The sequence below is a fragment of the Podarcis melisellensis genome, assembly GCF_964234715.1.
Source record: "Podarcis melisellensis genome assembly, chromosome: 1".
In the NCBI taxonomy this organism is placed as follows: Eukaryota; Metazoa; Chordata; class Lepidosauria; order Squamata; family Lacertidae; genus Podarcis; species Podarcis melisellensis.
This window is the reverse complement of record NC_138528.1, coordinates 95905305-95921017: the sequence shown is the minus strand read 5'-3', so window position 1 is coordinate 95921017 and position 15713 is coordinate 95905305. Positions and strand designations below refer to the sequence as shown.

General features: G+C 40.3%; 1 protein-coding gene across 1 annotated transcript in view; it reads left to right on the top strand.

Annotated features, from left to right (window-relative positions):
* DARS1 (aspartyl-tRNA synthetase 1) overlaps positions 1–15713 on the top strand; it is a 49505-nt gene that overhangs the window by 18334 nt on the left and 15458 nt on the right. Inside the window, exons 5-7 of the mRNA XM_081929209.1 lie at positions 6744–6846; positions 9127–9207; positions 10227–10286. Of these exons, the coding sequence (XP_081785335.1) occupies positions 6744–6846; positions 9127–9207; positions 10227–10286 (244 nt within the window). The remainder of the gene's footprint in view (positions 1–6743; positions 6847–9126; positions 9208–10226; positions 10287–15713) is intronic.

The following is a 15713-nucleotide window of genomic DNA, read 5'->3' as shown; positions in this document are numbered from 1 at the left end:
ATAGCAGGGAATTGTAGTTTAAACCACCAGAGACTGATGTGCCGAAGCAGACGCACATGGTTGTGAATGCTACGTATGAAAGGGCCCACTAGACCTATCCAGTTGTTTAGAGGAAAGCTTCCTGCACAGCTCCACTTTCTTGCCAGTCAAGCTGAGCTCTTGTGTATCAGTGACCATGGAGCAGTCATGTCAAAGCCACTCCCCGCCCGCCCCCCGCAACCTTCACTGAATTTACTGGCACAGTTAAAATGTTGAAGGTTTAGTGCTACCTTTCTTAAGAGGTGACATCAATCGATTGCTCTCTTTGTTAGCCTTGCTACTGCTGAGTTACAGTAAATAGGATATTGGAGAAGGGAGCAAAGGATTGCCAATTGTAGCTCAATATATAAGGTAGCAGGAACTGATCTCAGGTAGCAAAAGTTGACATGTTCATTTAGCATGGATTAGTTTCCTAGAGTTTTTACTGTTAACCAGCCTATTGGGTTGGATAGTAAATAACATTCAGCATAGCCTAATAGAACTGTCCTTCCAATAACTGCAAAATAAACATTTGTTGTATATTTTCAAATAGTAGGCAAGTTAACATGTAGCGAAATGGGTCACCAGTACTACTGTTTCTTTATACATATATTAGTATTTTTTTTCATTGTTTGTTGCAAATGAAACTTTAAGCTCAAACAACAATTTTGGAACTTGAGTCATGTAAAGTATGTTCAGCTTCAGCAAACAGAGCTCAAATTCATGAATACCAAGGTGTTTTATGAGACTTGACTCAAGCAATGAGTACTTTTGAACAAAAGGATTGAGGGGAAAACCCAAGAAAACTATTGTTGTAAAAGTCTTTGGCCATAAGCAGTTAAAGTGTTACCTGGCATAAACTAGCCATTGATTTAAATTACTGACCCATGAAACTTGTTTGATAGGCCTGCATGAGCTCACTTAGAAGTGGTAAGTACCCATTTCTGTTCTTGTCATGATTGAAGAGGTCCTCCCTGGAGCATCAATAATAGATCTTAGTGTCTCGTTTTGAAAAGAATATATGCTCATCAGTTTGCAATTATGTCGTATTTCAGAGCCCGAAATAAGTTAATGTCAGATTTTGGATAGAATGTAGCCCAGAACCAAATCTTTAAATGAAAATGGACAGATGAGGACAAACTGAAATTAATATGGTGGTGCACTTTAGGTCAAAAATTGGTAACCTACATATGACTATAGCCCAATTATGGGATGCCACATCTTGCATGTGCCCTTGGAGTTGACCGCATTTGAGAGAGCAAAAGGAGGCAATATGGTCAGAACAGATCTTTTTGTTGAATCAGGCTCAGGTTCAGGGATGCTGTTATTGTTTAATTCAAAACAACTAAAAAAGCACTTAGGTGTCAGCTAAAGAAAAATAACCTCCGTGAACTTTCTGCAGTATGGAAAGCTTTCTATCAAGAAACCTGATTGAAAGTGATTCATTACTAAGCGGTGGCTGTGGGTTTGATCTTGCAATACAAAGTTGTTGAAAGAAGTTTGCTCAAATGCAACCAGACTGCACAATCAATGTGGTTAAAGCAGAAAGTCTTGACTAATACTTGGATAGCTGAGCTTGAACGTTGCCATGTGCAGAAACAGAGTGTTGTTGGCTTTGATGACATAAAACATTTAACGGTGGAAATGTAGGTTATCCAGTTTAAGTTCCTGAAAGGGATGTAATGCAAGCACACTTGCGTATTTATTGAGCCTCATGACCTAAATGATTTGACCATTTGGAATAGCGTGCCTTCGTGGTCTAGTTTGAAATCAAGTGATAGATTGTTCCTCATAACTTCTTCTTTTTTAAAAGAATCCGATTTGGACACATCCCACATTGAAGCAGGATTCTTTGGGCAGATTTGGGGCTTGTTTTAGATAAAGTACCCAAAGCAAGAACCTCCAGTGGGACTGGGCTGCTTCAGCAATGTTAAAAGCATATTGCAGACCATGTGCCTGCAAAAATTGAATCCCCCATCTCGCTCCACATGCCATATACGAAAAACACCAAGTTGGGGAGAAGGGAGAAAGGGAGCTTGTGTGACTGGCGTGTCTAACTTCTCTTGGATGGAATGATATTCCCAGGAATCTCCAATCACAGCGCTTAGGGGTATTACTATATATTTTTTAATTCCACATTAATTGTAAATGGAGGAGATGCAAAGCTTTATTTTTCTGAGTTGGAATTTAACTTTGGACCCTGATAAGCCTCTAAATTGTTTCAGTCCAGTCTAGGGGTCTGCACAACCACTTGATTTGGTTCAGAACCCAATTTGGAGTGTTGGAGAAGAGCCCGTTTGAAATGGGCTCTTCTCCAAAACACCAAATTATGTTCTGAACCAAATCATGTGGTTGTGCAGGCCCCTAGTACCTACAGACAGTGATAGAGTGGGATAAAAATGCATTCTCTGTTTTGAGTGGAGTAGATTAAATAGGTATGAACCAAGGGACGCATTGCATGTAAACCTTTTCCTATGACACTATAGGTGACTGTATAGAATAGCCATACATGCAGATTTTATACTCTTTTCTTCTTCAAAAGATATTTCTGAGGTAGGAAAAATACATGGTGCGATTGCTTCCCACACTAAATTATTATTATTATTATTATTATTATTATTATTATTATGCCCATCTGGCTGGGTTTTCCCCAGCCTCTCTGGGCGGCTGCCAACAAAATACTAAAATACAATAATTCACTAGACACTTGTATGTTGTTGACATATAGTTTTTGAGCAGTCAGCTGGAAACAATGATATTAATGTCTTTCCCTGGGTGCAAAGATGCCCATATGTATTTACTTGGAAGTAAGCTGCGTTCAGCAAAAGTTCTACTTTTCTTCGCTACTGACCTTTGTAGTTCCTCTTTGCTTCTTTCTCTGAATTGTTTTCTGTTTGCTCAGGGGCATTCCTAAACTGACTCTTAAATCATTAGTTCCTGTACACAATCGTTCCTAATTTCCTTTGAGTCCAGAACAGTTATTTCTTGGAGTTTTAAAAAAAGGGGGGGAAAGATCACAGTTGTGATCTTGCTTTTCTGACTGCCCTGATTCTTGGGCAGGTTTGGGTTGACTTTAGTTTTATGTTGTCTACTTTTATGTTTATTAATTTTCCCACAGCCCACCAGTGTGTCTTAAACTTACAAAGCACAAGTGCATTCTTAGGATCTCTTTAGGGTAGGCATAATAGTTATTTGTTAAGTGATCCTAAGTATATACTGTTGCTTAGAATATATAGAAGAAGTGCCATGCTATACTGTATATGCTAGCCAAGTTAAAACACATTGATGTGTTGCCACTGTATAAGGTTGAGGTTTACGTGCTCCACCATTCTTTGAAGGAGTTTAGGCAGCCCGTCGGAAACTGAGAAGTGACCTGCGGTTCACTTTCTACTTACCTCTATTCTTTCCTATCCCTGCATGGAGACACAGACTCTGACTTCTTAATTCTGACCCTAGGTGGGAGTTGGTTGACACTGGATTTTTTATACTTGTTTTTGTAATCCTGGCTATCCTGTTTTGACTTTTCATTGACACATTACTAAGTGCTACAAAGTATGCATGGGAGAATACACAAATTCAACCAAGGCCCTCGTGTACCATAGGTTTGAAGCAAATGATAAGATGTAGCTAATCATTTTGTTAGTATTACTATACCTATTCTGGCATGTTCATGACCATGAGCTGCTAGAAGTGCCCTGTTCAAATCTTCCCACAGTCCTAAATTCCCCAGGAAGATTTAGAGCAAACCACACAGTCTCCTAAGCCTTTAACAAAGGTTTAATTTCCCAGAATTAGGGAAGATCCTATGTTCAAACAAGCATGGAATCTCCCAGTATGGAAGCTGACTTCTACCTGTGGTAAAGGAAGAAAGCTTTCGCTTGGTAATTTCCCATTGAGAATCATGGGTGGGTAAATAGCAGCAGGGCAGACCCTCAAGACCCCCCAGATTCTGAGATTATGAGAGACTACCTATTAGCTCTAAAATACTTTTCATTGATTTATACAGCTCTGCTTTTAAAAACCAGTCAAGTGTGCTTTTTCTGACTACTGGAGAAGCAGAATTTTATACTTTTTGTTCATCTATATAGCACTTACAAACTATTAACTCCTGTGCAATAAGACCCTGGCCTCTGTTGATACTCTGATCTGTGTTCTCAGGCTTCTTGTTAAGAGTTGTAGTCTGCCCATTAGTGCTCTTTTACGTTCTCTCATTCTTGCAAGATCATTACTGGGGTTGGACAAGCCAACAGCTGGCAACGCTGTACAGTTCAACCTTTCTCTCCCTCTTCCTCACGACCTCTGTCTATCTCGACAATGGTTGGGCCTATACAACCATTAACTCCCATGAAACCTATCAGCCACCACTATTTTCAGCCATAGGCTTGTTGGTATGAAACATTGAAGACAACAGCTGGAGTAGATGGTATGAGGAGTAGGGAAAGGGAACTTCACCAGGATTGGATTTTTCTGTTGATGCTCCTGATAAGTACCTTCTTAAGGTTTCTGTTGCTTCAGTTTGGCAACTACTGGGCTTGGAAAAACTACTGAACCTCTGCTGAGAAATCATCACCTTATAATATAAGCGGTTTGAGAGAAACCTTGACCTTTCCAAAAATCAATGTTTTTGATATTAGTATGCCAACACCTACCATCACGAATGGGAAACAGAGGATCAGTGAGTCACTTGTAGGGACTGCTTGAATGAGTAAAGGAGAGGAGGGTGGAATTATAATCAACAGACTCTATTATTTCAAATCCTTTCGATGTCCTTATTAAGAGCAGGCATTGATGGCTTTGACAGAAACCTTCTGTTTCAGTGAGGCTTGGCAGATCAAGAAATGACAATGATCTTTAACAGTCTTCATGGGAACTTTTAATTTGCATAGTGTGATTTAATGGTTGACCAGAGAACTCAGATTTAAACATCTCATTCTCGTTTCCTGATGTTGCTGGCATACCACAGGGTCGAGTGTTTGCCTTTTAAAGTAGGTGGGATTAAAGAATTTGGAACCTCATCAAGGCTTATTTACTTGAATATTGTGCGGTGTCTGTTTCCTCTTAATCTGTTATTTGAGTCTCTGCAGTCTTGGGTTTTCTTCTACACCCTCCCTGGCTCCTGGACAAACAGCTAGCTATTATAGCCAGATGTGTGTTAATGTCAGGTCCATCTGACACCATGGCTGTGTCCCTTCCTGATCTTATTAAAGTCATCCCATTGCAAACTTGAAGAACAGCTATGTGGTATGGATCTGTCTGTGAAAACTGTTTGGAAGCTTTGTCTGGTTCAGGATACTATCTCCTACCCCTGTAGAGAAATAGTGAGGTGGGCGCATAGTAGATTGATGTGGTTAGCATGCAATCTACCTACATTGCCTCTCTCCAATTTCCACTGATCCCCCCTGGCCCTCAGGAGAAGCATTTCAGTGAGCACCGGATGTTGCAGTTCAGAATCTACCTACATAAATGTTGGAGACAAGCCAGTAGGTTGGTCTGAGCATCACAGTTAAGTTTCAGATAAACCATAGTCTGGCATAACAGGAATGAGCATGCCATACTCCAGGTTCGTGCACTCCCCTCTACTCTGGTGCAGGCATGAGGATTTGTTTGGAAACCTTTGCTTTTCTAGATAAATTGATCTAGAAAAACAAGCTGAGCATAGTTAATATTAACCACAGCATATATTTTTTGGATGACACATTAATGTGTTTTTACTAAAAATTCAAAGCAGAAACTTCCAATCTCATGCCAGAGGAGAAGGGAAATGTGTGTGAAGCAGCGGCCAGGGGGTGGGGGAGAAAAGGGTAGGATATTTCTTGTAACACTAAACCAAACATAGCCCAAAGAGGCGCCTGGTTCAGAAGCACAAACATCTACCAGTGCAGTGTATTGGGCTTTGAGTTTGATCATGGAAGGGTCAAATCCTTACTCGGCCATGATGTTCACAAAGAACTTGAGTAAATCTGTCCACTGGATTTTTTCAGCCAATAGTGGTTAAAGCAAAATAAATATAAATACACCCCTTTTCATTGGAAAAGTGCTGTCAGAATGAAATGCATCTAAAAATATGAGATGCTAGGGTAAAAGATATTAATGCGCTGGTAATTTTATCTTTCAATCCCCCTTTTAAAATGAAGCTTCTGACTTTTTTGACTGAAGACAAGCCTTCTGTCTCCACCCTACAGATAATTTTAGATTTTTTTTTGTTACTAAGAAGAAAAGCAGCCTTAGCATTTTTCTACTATTGCTTTTCCATGCTTGAGTTTACCAACAAAATCAATATATTCCACTTTTAAGTTTATCCTTTGTCCCGTCTTTATCTGCATCTTCCTTTAAAGTGCATGCTTTAAAAATACACCTGACAATCTGGAAGAACTGTAGCCTTGCTCATTTGCACTTAGAGTATTATTTCTGCTTAATGCTTCCCAGACAGATGATGTAATGATTGGATCTGAAATGCTGACAAAAAATCTCTTTAGGGCTATCCTCCATTTCAGCCATCAACCCTGTTGTTAATTTATCACAGCTGAGAAATAATTTCACTAATATCCCCTGCTTCCTGATGATGTGTTCTAAATCACTTTCTAAATCTCTTTACAGTGGTACAACATGTAATTTAAAAATAAGAATAAGAATAATAATTCCACATTGTGGCCATCAAAAATGCAAATGAATACTCCCAACTGTGACGCAATTATCATACCGACTTTTTTTTTTTTAATTGGCAGCATCAACAAAGAGAGCATTGTTGACATCGAAGGTGTTGTGAGGAAAGTACCGCATAAAATTGGAGGCTGCACTCAGCAAGATATTGAACTGCATGTTCAGAGGGTAATATTTTTAGAAGGAAACTAAAAAATGCTATTGTGTGATGTTGTTTTAAGATTTCTGGTGATACTCTTAAGTACTGTTCTTCTTGGTGGAGAGTTAGGCAAGCAAATAGCAAAAAGAAGAAATAAAATGATTTATCCAGCATATGCAATTAAAATAGCAACATGAGGTAACTATAAAGCCATTTTATTTGTATATTAAAGGAAATATTCATTTCCATGTGTTCCTTAAATGGTATCTTCTAGATTGTGTTTAAAAATCTGTTTTTCTCAAAAGAAAAATATGCAGACAGACCTGGGGTTTTTTTGTAGGAATGACCAGTTCACATTTCCCCCAGAAACCTATTCAGAAATAGATGGATAACCCAGCGTACATAAACATCTGCTTCTAAAGTGTAACACAGCACAAGACACTTAAATCGTATGTGTCTTCCAGGCAATCCTGAAAGGTGGAACCACTTACCATTTCTGTATTAGTAGTGGAAGTGGAGAAAATTCAGGACCCCCAAACTTTTAAATGTTAATCCCCATGTTGTGGGGAGGGTTGCTTGAAAGGCAGTAAACATTATTGAACACACTAGAGTGTTGGCCATATTTTTTGCCCCTCTTTTCTGGGAGGCTGATGACCTGCAGACCTGTTTCATAGATTGAGTACGACTTCAAACCGTGCTGCAAATGTTTGTCACAACTTAAATTCAGTCACCTGCAGCTGGAGGACAAAAGTCGATTTTGAGAACATGGAATGCGAGTTACAGAAGGAGGTGTTTAAGCCAAAGATAGCAGACTCCAGGCTCAGCTTTCCATGAATTGCTGATCATGGAAGGCTTTTGATCCAGGAGTAGCGGTGGGGAGAAGTCATTTGCTTATTTCACCCTTCCCCTGCACCCACCTGCTCCCAGCTCTCCAAAGCAGAGTTTAGGAAGGTGCAAATGTTTGCAGGAAGAAGGGGCAGCTGGCCAGAATCCCCCTGCCCAGCTTCAGTCCCACCGTTGGAAGTTTGGATCCAGTCAACTGAAACAGCTCCCTTAGAAATCACATGTTTACTCACACTGTTGATAAAACACCTATTTCCCCCCTCTAAAAGATCTCTCAGGTATTATGGATGTTCTGTTGGAGTGCTAATTTTGGGGGTACTTTTTCACCTTTTCAAAATACAAACATTAAGTTGCAATCCTGTTTTGAACATCGGCTGCCTCCTTACCCCTGTTACTGCAGTGATATATGCCTTTAGACTTCTGTCAGTGTACCCGCGAAGAATATTGGGAATTAATATACTTTCTCTAGCATCAGAATGTGAGTTTTCAGAAAGATCAGCTATTTCAGGCCTAATAGCTAGATCATTAAATCGGCTTTGAGATGGTGGTTGGTTTATATGTCTCGCTACACCAAACTGTGGCTTAGTGTGAATGTACGAGTGTGTGGATTTTGGGAGAAGAGATCATGACCACTTTGTTCCTCCTTGGTCTTTCTGTTGCACTGAGCTAAGCCATTGTTTGGTGTGTAATCTGAACCTGTGTTTGTGGTTTAGCTCTCTCCAGCCTAACCATGAGTTTGTCTATGGCAGGGGTCAGCAACCTTTTTCAGCTGTGGGCCAGTCCACCATCCCTCAGACCATGTGGTGGGACGGACTATATTTTTTGGGGGGGAGGGATAAAAATGAACAAATTCCTATGCCCCACAAATAACCCAGAGTCTAAAGAAATGCATTTTAAATAAAAGCACACATTCTACTCATGTAAAAACACCAGGCGGGCCCCACAAATAACCCAGGGATGCATTTTAAATAAAAGGACACATTCTATTCATGTAAAAACATGCTGATTCCAGGACCGTCCACAAGCCGGATTGAGAAGGCGATTGGGCCACATCCGGCCCCCGGGCCTTAGGTTGCCTACCCCTGGTCTATGGTTTAGGGTGCATGGTTTGACCAGGAGAAACAGACCGTGATCCTGGGTTCAAACAACATGCTTCGTGCTTGGCCTAGTGCAGTGTATCAGCAGAATGACCTGGGAGGAGGAATGTGCAAACCAAATCAGTATCACTGTAATCAACTTTCATAGAATGCAATTTAACAAAGTTGTTATTAAGGGTCTTTGATATTGCACTGAAAGTAAAACCAAACAAATGTCTCTCTTTACTTTTCCCCCTTGACTTATTCTATATTCTTCCAGAAAATCATTATGCAAAGCTTGTTTCATATTTCTGCCAAAAATATACTTCTGTAAATCACACTGTTTCTCAGTACTTTTATGCTTCTTTTTTTAAAAAATGTTTCTTTCAGATCTATGTGATCAGTTTGGCTGAACCTCGACTGCCCTTGCAGCTGGATGATGCTATTCGGCCAGAGGTGGAAGGAGAAGAGGTGAAAATAACTTTTTTAAAAGTTAATGATAAAACAAGGGCTTGAAATCTCAGTAGCTACTATTCATAATTTATTTTTTAAAGCCTTGAATTTTGTTATCATCCAGCATTAATGTTGTTGTTAGTATTATTGTTGTTGTTATTTACACCCCACCCATCTGGGTTTCCCCAGCCACTCTGGGCAGCTCCCAACAGAATATTAAAAGCAAAACAAAACATCAAACATTAAAAACTTCCCTAAACAGGGCTTAACTGCTCTTTTACTCAAGAGAACAAGGTTGGTACCTATAGTAATTACTCCTATTTCAACATTTTGTACACAGATACTTAACAAGCAGATAGATAGACCTGAAGTTTTGTATGAAGAAATTATTTCGCAAGCATAGCAGGTTTTGGATAAGATGCCCTGCATTCATTGTCAGCCTGTCTAGATTTCCCTCTCCAAAGATAGTCATCCTGAAGGAAAATCATTCTTTAAAAGTCACTAGGAAAACTTGTCACAGGCCAAACATGTCAGATGTTCCAAAACTTTATTTGGTCCTTTGAGAACAGTCTCTGAAAAGGACTTCTCCAGGTAGCCTGCTGACAGAATCAGCCAGATGCGATGGCCTGTCCTGATCTCCCTTCTGTAGCCAAGGATGGTGATGGAACCAGCATACACCTGCTATTTGAATTATGTTCACCTTACACGTCTGGCTTTGTACTTAAGCATCATGCCAGGAGCACAGGAAGCTCCCGTTCGGAAACATCCTTAGTGAAGGCAATATGATACATGCAGACCACACAGCTGCTCCCTCTTGGTGCAGAAGTGGTTCACTCAAGCTGTGCTAGACACTTGGCAGGTGTCTTTATCTCAGGCACTGAAAATCTTAGGTGTGAGCAGCTTACGGAGTTTCCCTCTGAATGTGCAACGAACCAAAAGATTTCTTATGTTACAAAACATGCATTGTTTCTCTCTCTCTTCCCCCCCCCCTTCTGCACGTGTGGTTTTCAGTGTGTTTTTCTTTTGCAACTCTTCAGGAAGGAAGAGCTACTGTAAACCAGGATACAAGATTGGACAACAGAGTGATTGACTTAAGGGTAAGAACCCCTTGTGTTGTCCTTGAAACTAAGCAAATGGTTTAGAAGGTGGGAAGATTATTTCTCAAGACTCAGAAATCTGGGGGTTTGTATGACCCATTTGCTGTAAACTTGTTTCACTCCAGCAAAAGTCAGTGATAATGGTGGTGCTAAAAGTGACCACTTACCGTATTTTTCGCTCCATAAGATGCACCAGACCACAAGACGCACCTAGTTTTTGGAGGAGGAAAACAAGAAAAAAAATATTCTGAATCTCAGAAGCCAGAACAGCAAGAGAGATCACTGCGCAGTGAAAGCAGCAATCCCTCTTGCTGTTCTGGTTCTGTGATAGCTGCGCAGCTCACATTCACTCCATAAGACGTACACACATTTCCCCTTACTTTTTAGGAGGGAAAAAATGAGTCTTATAGAGCAAAAAATATGGTACTTGTATTCCTGGGATGTGTAACATGAAAAAACTGCCAATGGAAAGATGCTTCAAATGCCTTTGAGTTTGTTACATCAGTGGCAAACACATACACCTGCATTATACACAGTGGCCTCTTTAGCCCAGTTTTTTAAGAGTCGCAGTGAATTTTTGCCATCAAAACATTTCTGAGGAGAAAACTGATTTTTCAAGGGGTGTGAGAAGCCCTCCAGGAAAAAATGGTATCAACTTTCTCATGCTTCTTTGCAACCACTGTTCCGGTAATCTGCTGCTGCCTAGATACCATTTCTATCAGGCTGCCGTTTTGGTACTTTGCTATGCGATCCTGGTTGCCCAACTGAATTGCATAGTAATGTGATGACATTGGGGATGTTTGGAGCCAGCTAACAGCCGGCTGCATGACGACACCTGAGAGTTGCATTGCCCTTCCCTTGAAGCTCTGTTTATAGTAGAACATGGATACCTTTTGAGAGAAATAAAACATGCCATGTCACTAGTCACTCTACGAGTCACATTCTCCTGTGCACCAAATGCTCACCTGGGTCAACACCATGTGCTTCAACTAGGGAGTGTTAGCCCAGAACACAGAAAACATACATGAAACTTGTCCCTGCTGTTGGGAGTTCAACTTGGCCATTCTTTGCTCGTTGTTATTTGAGTCTTAGTGACTAGTTGCCTACCAAGACTTGAGGTGAAGGAATGATTCAAATGTAAAATGTATTCCAATCCCATGCATGTTTTCTCAGAAGCAAGATCCATCAAATTCCATGCGTTTTGTTCCAAGTTAGCATGCCTGTCTGTGATTACAGACTTTGTTATGCTAAGGCAGCAGTTCCTAAGCATGCTTACCAGTGAATATTACAGGAGTGTCACAACTAAAAATCTGCAGTGAGGCATTTCATGGTACACAGAGATAAATACCTGACTGTGGCCTGTAAATTACTGCATAATCCTAAATCACATTTAATATAAAGCAAATATTCTTGTCCTGGGTGGGAGGTGGGTGGAGAAGTTGCTTTAGCACCTTCAAGACAAAACACTTGTTCGTTTTTTTCTTTTCAGTTATATAATTTTTATTGATGCCTATAGCTTTAATAATGTTATGTGAACTGTTTTATCATGTTCACTTGAAAAAGGGTATAGGAATACCTTTAACAATGCCAGAAGAAGGACTAAATATACATATATTACATTTCACTAGTCTGGGCATTTCCGTCCCATGGCTGAGAACACCTCCCCCCGCCCCAACATTTGATGGACAGATTGCTTCCTTCCTTATTTAAAACATCTGGTACAGTTTATTTTGCTGGTGCTTTTCCATGATGTGTTTGCTCCCTGTGACACACCCTTGGGAAACCGGGTGATATGATGTCTGGTAGGTTGATAGATTTTGTCTTTTGGCAAGGATGGACTCTTCGCATGTTCTTGCTCTGAACCACTCACTTTGCAAATACACATTGTGTGTGTGTGTGTGTGTGTGTTTATATGGATACTGTTGCAGAACCCTCTTTTCTTCATGAATAATTATCATTAGTTTTTAGTCTAAAGTGCATGATCCTGCACATAATAATGGTTATCGTACTACATGGTTAGAAACTAGGCAAACAGCTGGCTGGCCATGTAAATTTGATCAACCACCGTGTTTGAATCCACTCCACATTGTAATACAGTAAGGGACAGGGCGGCTTCTGCCGTTGTTTGCACATTAAATAGTGTATGGAAAACTTTTAGTACAAATAATTGCCCCAGAGTTGTTGTCTTCCTGTGTTTTTGTAGCAGGATCAGCCTAACTTTCTCAGTCCACCTCTGATTCCATTAGCAATACCATCATGAGGGACATAAGTAAAGGCTGCAGCTTGAAGTGATTTGCCTGCCCACAAATAATGAGCCCAAGCATCCAGTGCCAAATAAATGGAACATTTGTAGGCTGTAGCTCTTCCTGCTGCAAAAGTATATATGTTAGAGAGGATAAAAATGCATCTTAAACCACCTGTCAGAGCAACCTTATCCATGATTGCTCTTGATATTTCTGGAAGTGTCATCTCTCTTAAAAATCATTGTGTGCATTCTGTGAAGAAATACAGGAGGGGGAAAAACCTGCTGATGCTGGTGGTTCTGCTTCATTGCTCCCCTCAAATATCTGTGTTCTTAAGAAGCATTGAGCTCTTTTTAATGAAAGAAATACAATTTTGGGGAAAGGCCACTGGAAGATGAGTTGGGCAGCGTGGATTGCTGGCTTCAGCATAGTGGAAGCTGCTTATTCAGTTTTAGATCTCATAATGTTGAAAACTTCTGCCTAAGCTTGAATGTCCGCAGCAATCCCAGATAGACGCAGGAGGGGATATTTTATTTTCTCACATTGCCAGTCAGCTGTACATACTTTGTTTTAAGTGACTTCTGTCAGGCATGGGGCTTTTGCTCGTTTCATTTCTTGCTTGAATTTATAAAATTAGAGGTGACTGTGCCCAGGTTTGTGCTGAAATTATGTACATAATCTTGAAAGCCCCTTCTCAGATATCCTTGCAGGCGGGCAGCATTGCTCTGTGTAGAGTCAGAGAGCATTCTGAACAACCCCAGAGGTACTTTTTTACCTTTTTGGTACTTCAGGTTTGAATTCTAGATCTCTAGGTACTGGGCCTAAAGCTTTGACTCAGATTAAGACCTGGAAAAAGCTTCAGTACATAAAGTATTTGGTGTCATTATTAGCTGTGCAGTAGGTGACAGGTTGTTGTTTTAAAGCTGTTCTCAGCTTTTAAAAAGAAGGTTGGTTTTTTTAAAAAAGTAGACCTGGTTTTAATTGTATTCTGTTATTGACCCATCTCATTTGGGAGAAGGAGCAGACTGTAGATCTAAGAAATAAACAAATCCCCATATTTCTAGACCGATCCCTGATGTTTTAAAATAGGACTCACAACTAAGCCTTAGCGATCCCTCGCTTGGGGTGGATGAAGATGGGACCACCTGAAAAGTGAAATGTAAACAGAACGGTTAGATATAGATAAAACATGTAACTGGGAGAAGAAGAAAATAGCAAAGAAATACTTCTGTATCTTACAGGTGGGGAAGGATATGCCCAGTCTTAAAATAGCTAATGAATCCTGTCCAAATAAAAAACAAGAAAGGAGTAGGTGGAATGAAGTGAGGACAGGAGAGAATGGGGAAAATGTGTAACTCCACCACCCTCAGTTGTTAAGCTAGGAGGCTTGAGCAGGCCGAATTGTGGCTCCTCTGTGCATTTCACTGTTCCTTCAATGTGGTGTTAGTGCTCACACTTGTCACAGCTTTGAACTTCAGCTTGAATGAGTAGACAACTCCGGGCTTCGAAGTGTGTTGCAGGATCGCCTCCTAACTTGCACCCCCCCCCCCTTTTTAAGCATGCCTCTTTCAAGTGGGCCTAGTTCTTACTGAGATGGTATGTCTTTGTCTGGACTGTACAATTTCAGACTGCAGGTAGACCTAGTTGTCTACATGCAGGGAAATCTTGGTATTTAAGGGTGCTATGTCATGGGAGAGCACCCTACCTGCCATCTTAAGTGGTACAGCCAAGACACAGGCATACCACTTTGGTGAGAACAAGAGTTTAGCCTTAATGCATGTATCTACAATCTGACAGCACAAGAAGGTTGTGGTATTTTTCCTTAAGCTTAAACAAAGCATTTGTCTCCGCATGGATATGTGTGTTCACATACAACAGAGATGTATGTGAACAGAAATGTAAAATATTGCCTCTGGCATCCCAAAAGCAATATTCATTTTCACATTTTATGAGCAATAGTATATAACATTGACACTAGAGTCTCGCACATTATTTAAGACTTGTTTTTGAAGCTTAAACTTCAGGAATGTGTTTAAGATATTCTTTATTGCTTTAGCACAGTCTCCAGTTCCTTATTGTACTACTGTACATAGACTGTGGAAGAATTTAAGACTTTCAGAATAAGATAAGTTTTCTCCTTCTCCCTTCAATCCGTTAATCCTTACACTTCTTTGATTGCAGAGTCAGTTAACTGCATGAGGAAGAAAGAGTAAATGCACAGGAATGACTTTTGTCAAATATGGTTTCCTGGTGTCGCGTTTTCCTTGTTTGAAAGTCAGGTGGTTGAAATGGAAATTATATGTAATCCCATATCCAGTCTATAGCTCTCTTCTTTAGATTCAGAGTAACTGACAGAAGCTTTGCAGAATGATATCAATAAAATCACTCAGATTTAAAATGAAAATCCCAAGTCCTGCTGTGACAATTGATTCTAGAGGACTGATAGGAATACACATGGATACATGTGCAATTTTGTAGATGGGTTTTTGTTTAATTTCCCAGTGTTGACACCTCATTTGTCCTCACATTTGCCTCTACTGACATACAGGCATATCTTCTGTCAAACTCTTGACCTCAACACTTCCATCTGGTCCAGGCATCTCCCCACCCCCATCTCCGCTTTTTAAAGTAACATTCCAATTTCTCAGAAGTTTAATCATCCAATAAAACAGCAGCAGCTGTGTTAGTCAGTTAGCTCTCCTTTCAGTTGGACATGAGCCTACACTTATAAATTAGGTGGCCTTACTTTGTTTCTGATTTCTTTGTATTTGTTATCTTTTATAGCTTACATTGACAGCGTCTACTGTTGTTGTTGCTGCAGCAGCAGCAGCAGCAGCAGTTGAATTCTATGCAAGCATTCAATAAACACAGTTGTATATACATATAGCCAGATCTCTTAAATCCAATTGTTAGAAAGGTTTCGGAGACTACATCCTGTGTTTTGTCTGAGGAAGTTGAATGGAGGCTCTCGTATTGTATTTATCAGATTGGGGTTGGGGGGCTGGCAAAATCCCCATTGGCCTGCTGCACTACATTTGCTGTGCTTTAATACAATACTTTAGACCCAGTGTGGTTTAGTGAATAGAGTGCTGGACCTGTGGTTGACATCCTCACTCAGTCATGAAGCTCACTGGCTGATCTCAATGTGGTGTATACAGGTATCCTTCATTTTATCCACACAGTA